Here is a 5,993-nt window from a genome sequence, read left to right as displayed (position 1 = left end):
AGGTTAGGCAATCGGTAAAAAACACTAGATTTGCAAATAGACGCAGGCAACCAGCAATACACATTATGATGCTTAAAAAATATTTATTTTTAAATTAAATTAAATACTCAATTATAAATCAAATCAGTTAATCATAGCGTTCTTTTAAACCGGGGATCACAATGTAGTCATCTATCTCCCAGTCTTCTTCTTTGGGGTTGTTAGTTTCGTGCGGTTTGAGGACTGTCTTCAGGGGTTTACCCTCGGGACTTAAAGAAAAATAAGGCTTGATTTCGGGGGGAATTACAGATTCTGGGCCAGCATTTTGCGAGAAAGAAATGTCATCACCGATTGTGTCCAATGGGTCAATTTTCGTAAAACGGAAATTCTAAATTTTTATTTTAATTTTTTTTGTTGGAACGTCATAAAATATAATAGTAAATACCTCGGGCAAACAGTGGTGGTGTAAGCAATAATAATTCAAATTTTTTTCGCGGTGGCACCAAGTGCCGTCCGGAAAATACGGGGATACTCCCAAATCGTTCAATTCCAATCTGGGGGTATAGAATCCACCAGAGTCGGCTCGTCTGCAGAAAATAGCGCATCCCATCCAAACACGAGCTAAAAATTAATAGAATAAATTACAACAAATCAATATTTTGTTCTAAAATACCCTCCTCGTGAGGGGCTTGAAGTCCTCCACCTTTGGGATCAAGTTCCGGCAACAAATTTGAAAATTCTTGGCATTTTTGGGAAGCATAATCGATTACGCTCACTCTTTTACTTTTACAAATCTAATGTTAAAAAAAATAGTTACTGTTTCCCTGAAAAAAATACTTACCTTATCATCTCGACAAACTCCAAACTGGACACTCGACCCTTGACATCCTTGATCCGTGTTAACTGGGGCTGGACTGTCGCACTGTCTGGTTTGCAGTTGAAACCCACGCGATTTTTCGATACAACCGGAGGTACAAGGAGACTCTTTCCACGGTCCCCACCCACCGGGCACAACTTTCATTGGTTTAGGTGGTGTTTTTTTCACACACTCTCCACCATAACAATACTAAAAACTCTCAGATAGTTATCACATTTTATTTGTGTTGAGGTGTCACCTTCTTTTTTCCACATTCAGTACCATCAAGAGCCGGCCCTGCAAAATAATACCCACTGCGATGCGGTGTTTTACACTTCAAACTATAACAGATCGTTGACAAGTCTTGATTAGGTGCTACCACTGCATCTTTATCTCTCAGTAAGATTTCGCACTGTTTTTTAGCAGTGTAGACCTGGCCTGGGCTATCCAGAAACCGCGAATGATCCAGGTGTGTGGGGGGTCTGGATGAATCATGCAAACATTTAGCCCAACTAAGTTTTGAAACAACTTCGGCACTGCATTGTGACCACTGAGTTTCGCCGTTTGTGCCTCTAGAAGGAGACATGACGTAGCCTTCTTTGGGGCAAGTATTGCCCACGCTGTCGTGATGCATTCCTAGGCTAGAAAACAAATGGATTTAACAATTCACGTTTTTGATTTTTTACATACTTGTGGCCAATTTCATGAGCCAAAATATAGACACTGGTAAAACCAGCGCTAGGGTAAGGTTTTCCAAATACATTAGTAGTGCCCAGTTCGGCTATTAAACAATTATATTTATCTAAACACACACCGCCTACTGTTGCAAGGCCCATTGTGACGCCACTTTTTCTCCCGTTTTCGTAGGCGTAAAAATCTAAGCTAAAATAAATTCGGTCATATATCGAATTAACCAAAAGTTGGTCAAATACCCAGAAATATACACTGCCATGTCCCAGTGATTCGGATCTTCGTCACTTTTGGTATTGAGACTACTTTGGTACGCACAGAAAGAGTCTAGGAGCTTGGACCGCTCACCGTTGTAGTGGGGCATAGCCGATGCCTGTTTTTTCATGATGTCGAGGCGTACCAAGACGAGTTCAATAGAAGTACCGAGACTAGGATGATGATACAGTGCTTGAACCTAGATAAAATCATAGTTAAAAAAAGTAATAAATTAAAAAAAAAAGAAAAAACAAACTCCATTCATGTATGCCAACAGCATATCTTGCAATTTCTGATTGTTGTTACCCAGAAACGGGGCAAAAATTTTAAATGCAGCTTCGTCGAAAAACATTGCGACTTCCACAGTTAAAGCACCAGCAGGCCTATGGCTTGCAGCTTCTCGAACGCCTGCCATAATGTGATTTGAGATTGGAAAAGCATCGTCATCGTGTGAAACAAAAGTGGCTCGTTTTATGATATGTGGGGTGGTGTTATCAGCTGCTGGTAGATCTTCTAGTAAAGGTTCTTTTACCAAAGCTTGAAGACGCTCAGTTAAAGGGTGAATTTCTAAAGTTGAATCCTCGAGAAGTATGAGTCCTTGCTAAGAACACAATTAGATTTGTTTTAATTGTTAGAGAATTAATTTTACCATCGAACGTGGCTCACACGAACTTATAGCAGCTACAGTTGAATCATCTCGGTGAATAAAGTGACAATTGTTTGGTGTTTTAGGCAAAATCGTTTGAAAGTCGTCTTCAGTTAAATAAGTTGTGAAATTCGGAGAAACAATGTGTTCATTTTTCTTAAGTTGTAAACTGATTGGTCTGCAAATTAATCAATAGGGTTTCGTTTAAGTTAATTTTATTTTTATACCGTTGGAAAGCATCAAAAGTATAGCTGAATGAATCGCTCTCAAATGGTGCCATTTCTGGTAAATAAACGACTTCGTACTCAGGCACCAAATTTTTATCAACAGTTTGGAAATAATAAGCCAACTCATTGTCAGTCATTTCATGATGTAAGGCCTCAATTGAAAAGCTTTCACTTTTTAAAACTCCACAACCCACCAAAAATAACGCCAAAGCCCACATCTTCACTCACTAATATCTCCCCAATTTGTTTGGCTAATTTTATACTTGTTTCGTGTTTGTATTGTCCTGTTCTGCTGGTAGACATAAGATAAAATGTTGGAATAATTAAGATTAAGGTACCAAAAGTAAGAACAACGACCTGAACAAGTGAAAATATATTTTTTTTTAACAATTACACCTAATTATAACTACAAAACAGCTTTGGGTGCAATTTTCTCATCCCAAATAGTTACTCCATCACATGCACATATCATTTTGGGATTTTGGAAAAGGCCAGAAGACCTTGCAATGATCCCACAAACTAGTCTTTTCTCTCCGAAATTGACAACAAGTGAACGTCCTATGACTTCAGGTAAGTTAAGAACATTATCTTCTTTCTTGAAAGTGGCTCGACCGTGATTCCCTGTTTTGAAGACTCCCAAGTCCCCATAAGGGCGTCCTTCACCGTCTTGAAGTGGCTGGTATACACCGCCAACACTTTTACATCCTAGAATAAAATATTTTCAACTTACAGTAGGTAATTATTAATTAAATTTGTTTACCTTGTGATATATCCCCGCATTCGTTCACGGTGAGTTTATACTCAGTATTGGGTTCCAGCCCATCAAGGGTACCATCAATGATGCACGAACTGGGTGCTACTTGAACAAACCTAACGACCCCTTGGATGTTCCCTTTTCCCGTATCTAGAATAGCAACACCTGCCGAACTACCTGCATATCCTCTTACAACGACCTTGCGACCGGTCGATTCAAGTTTTTCCTGTATTTGGAGAGTCGGAAGTGTAGATGTGACCACGACTGACCCCTTTTCTAGGTCTACATTGACATTCTTGATATTGGGATCACCAGCCAAAGATTTTTGCACTGCCTCCACGCAGGAGTTACATGTCATCTGCACGGCAAACTCAATTTGACTTTCTGGCATCGTTCCAAACCACAACTACAGCATGACAATGCACTAAAGAGAATATTTCGTCGAAATAATTATTGACTTTTTGAAGGTTATATATCTTATTGTCATTTGTCAGTCATTTTGACAGACGCCTTTTGCGATAAGCCGCCGAATATAGGCTTACCAGAATATACGAACCCGAGAATTCCTGTAAAATCACCAACTTTTTTGATTATTTACACCGATAATGTTTTGCTTGTAGCATACACTAGAATTACATAATTTATTACTGGTAGAAATCTAATTCAAATTAAGTTTTGCAAAGAAAAATGACAAATTAGCGGTTTTAAAAATTCGTACGCAGACGCAGACATTAAACATTATAACGACAGTTGGACAGCATAGAAGTTGACAGCGGTAGTTTCGCTCGTCAAAACGTAACAAATAAGAGGTGTTTTATTATGGAACAAGACGAAGTTGTATTAGAAGAGGGCGAAGTACTTTTTAATCACAATTTGGTAAATGATTTCATTGGTGAATATTGTAGTTGTCCGACGATTCGGATACGTACACACCGCTTGAAAGACCAGCTGACTATTCGGGGACTCAACCAAACCCGCGTTTTCCAGTGGTGGTCCCTGAATCTGAAAGCGAAACAGAATTGCAGTCCTCTGATTCAGACAGTGATTCTGATTCAACGAATAGGAAAAGCAAGAAGCCTAAAATTAAGTTAAAACCTAAATTGGAACAGCCCAAAAGAAAGAAATATGATATTTGGAGCACTAGAGTCCAGGAAGATGTTCTTTCTGAAACGTTAAATAGCTGTGATGTTACTATTAAGGACAGATCACGTGACGTGGAGACTTATGATTATAGTTTAAGTCATTTTAACAGGACGAATAATAAAAGGACAAGAGACGACAGGAAAAATTCGAATGTTAGATCAGTGGGGCGACCCAAAAGTCAAGACAGGGCTAAAGGTCATTCCAGGAATATAATAGATCTAACTGTTACCGCCTCAAATACCCCGGAAGAAATTGCAAAGGATATAGCCAATAAATTATTTGAAGAAAAGGAGGAATTGATCTGTAAGTTTCTAAAAATCGTCAGTATAAAATTATGAAAAAAAAATATTGTAGTGAGGGTACTTAATACATTGGGTATAGAAAAAACCTTCAGTATATTTAAGGAAACTAAAAGGATAGAAGAAGAAGGCGGAATGTTAATTATGGTAAGATTTTATTGTGTTTCTGCTTTATTACATTAAAATAAACCACTTAAATTAGAACCAAACCAGACGTAGAACTCCAGGGGGCGTATTCCTTTTTCTAGTCAGGCATGACAACGATTTAACACAGGAGCAAAAAAACAACATTTTTGATGACGAGAAGGAGAAATCGAAGATTATGATGAAGAAGAAACAAAAAAAGAAACTGAAGAAACTTAAAGATGAAATTGCTGCTTCGAAAAACAAACTTTTGCCTGATTTATTAACAAGAGCTGAATTATTAGCTAAGGAAAATAATCGCGTAAGAAAAGAGACTGATGAGAGGGATGTAATTAATCCACCACCAACGCCTGAAACAGATGGTGGACATGAGAACAGCGGCGATGGCATGGATGGGGGTAATGGAATTGATGACAGAAGGAAGTGTGAGACTTATGACGATGATTTTCTTGATATAAATTGTTCAAATGATATGGACTTGTTTTAAACTTATTTATGGAAAATCCAACATCTGTAACAAATAAAGTTAATACTATTTTCATTGCTTGTTGATTATCGTTTACGATTTGCGGAAGAACGCTTTCCATATCATTTAAAGTAACAGTAGTTCTGTTTTGGGTGGAACACTGTTTGGCTGCTCTGAGGCAGCTTTCTACTACTATATATTTACTCAATTCAGTCACTAAGTCTACAGAATCGTCGGATATTTTTGTTCTGGGGTTTACGAAATTTGATTTGAGCACCTCTTTAATAATATCCTAGAAAGTCACGCTTTAATTAAAATTTTATTTTGGGCATAACTCACATTTTTGAAGCATGTGTTCACTTTTGAAATAATGGGTTCGTCGGTACTTGTAGATGATGGCATGTCGCACATTTAGAATAACAACTTTTTCAATAAGAACTCTTATAAATCGTAAATCTAGTTAAGATGTGAGGTTATGTTACCTCGATCTTTGACAGTTTATTTGGCGCCAAAACGTAAAGGTAACATTTCCGT

The 5,993-nt window shown here is 37.9% G+C and overlaps 4 protein-coding genes across 4 annotated transcripts; 1 reads left to right on the top strand and 3 right to left on the bottom strand.

Annotated features, from left to right (window-relative positions):
- Positions 1-66: 66 nt before the first annotated feature.
- On the bottom strand, positions 67-2,871 carry LOC123011233 (A disintegrin and metalloproteinase with thrombospondin motifs adt-1-like). Its single transcript, XM_044408586.1, has 10 exons — positions 2,654-2,871; positions 2,430-2,604; positions 2,037-2,381; positions 1,768-1,979; positions 1,526-1,717; positions 1,095-1,476; positions 821-1,045; positions 653-773; positions 425-600; positions 67-367 (listed from the first exon to the last, which is right to left on the bottom strand). Exons 1-10 carry the CDS (start codon positions 2,869-2,871, stop codon positions 128-130), a joined length of 2,286 nt encoding a protein of 761 aa, XP_044264521.1. The 3' UTR covers positions 67-127.
- A 140-nt stretch (positions 2,872-3,011) lies between these two features.
- LOC123010391 (copper chaperone for superoxide dismutase) lies at positions 3,012-3,913 on the bottom strand. Its single transcript, XM_044407256.1, has 2 exons — positions 3,414-3,913; positions 3,012-3,358 (listed from the first exon to the last, which is right to left on the bottom strand). Exons 1-2 carry the CDS (start codon positions 3,796-3,798, stop codon positions 3,060-3,062), a joined length of 684 nt encoding a protein of 227 aa, XP_044263191.1. The 5' UTR covers positions 3,799-3,913; the 3' UTR covers positions 3,012-3,059.
- Positions 3,914-4,114: 201 nt separating this feature from the next.
- Positions 4,115-5,534, top strand: LOC123010389 (phosphorylated adapter RNA export protein). The gene is made up of 4 exons (XM_044407253.1): positions 4,115-4,262; positions 4,313-4,853; positions 4,905-4,996; positions 5,052-5,534. Exons 1-4 carry the CDS (start codon positions 4,227-4,229, stop codon positions 5,478-5,480), a joined length of 1,098 nt encoding a protein of 365 aa, XP_044263188.1. The 5' UTR covers positions 4,115-4,226; the 3' UTR covers positions 5,481-5,534.
- LOC123010392 (centromere protein X-like) lies at positions 4,992-5,941 on the bottom strand. Its single transcript, XM_044407257.1, has 3 exons — positions 5,799-5,941; positions 5,557-5,751; positions 4,992-5,504 (listed from the first exon to the last, which is right to left on the bottom strand). Exons 1-3 carry the CDS (start codon positions 5,868-5,870, stop codon positions 5,487-5,489), a joined length of 285 nt encoding a protein of 94 aa, XP_044263192.1. The 5' UTR covers positions 5,871-5,941; the 3' UTR covers positions 4,992-5,486.
- Positions 5,942-5,993: the final 52 nt, after the last annotated feature.

Source organism: Tribolium madens, unplaced genomic scaffold, assembly GCF_015345945.1.
Source record: "Tribolium madens isolate multiple individuals breed KSU strain unplaced genomic scaffold, Tmad_KSU_1.1 Scaffold_91;HRSCAF=231;Tcas5.2_LG7, whole genome shotgun sequence".
In the NCBI taxonomy this organism is placed as follows: domain Eukaryota; kingdom Metazoa; phylum Arthropoda; class Insecta; order Coleoptera; family Tenebrionidae; genus Tribolium; species Tribolium madens.
This window is presented reverse-complemented; position numbering and strand designations above follow the sequence as displayed.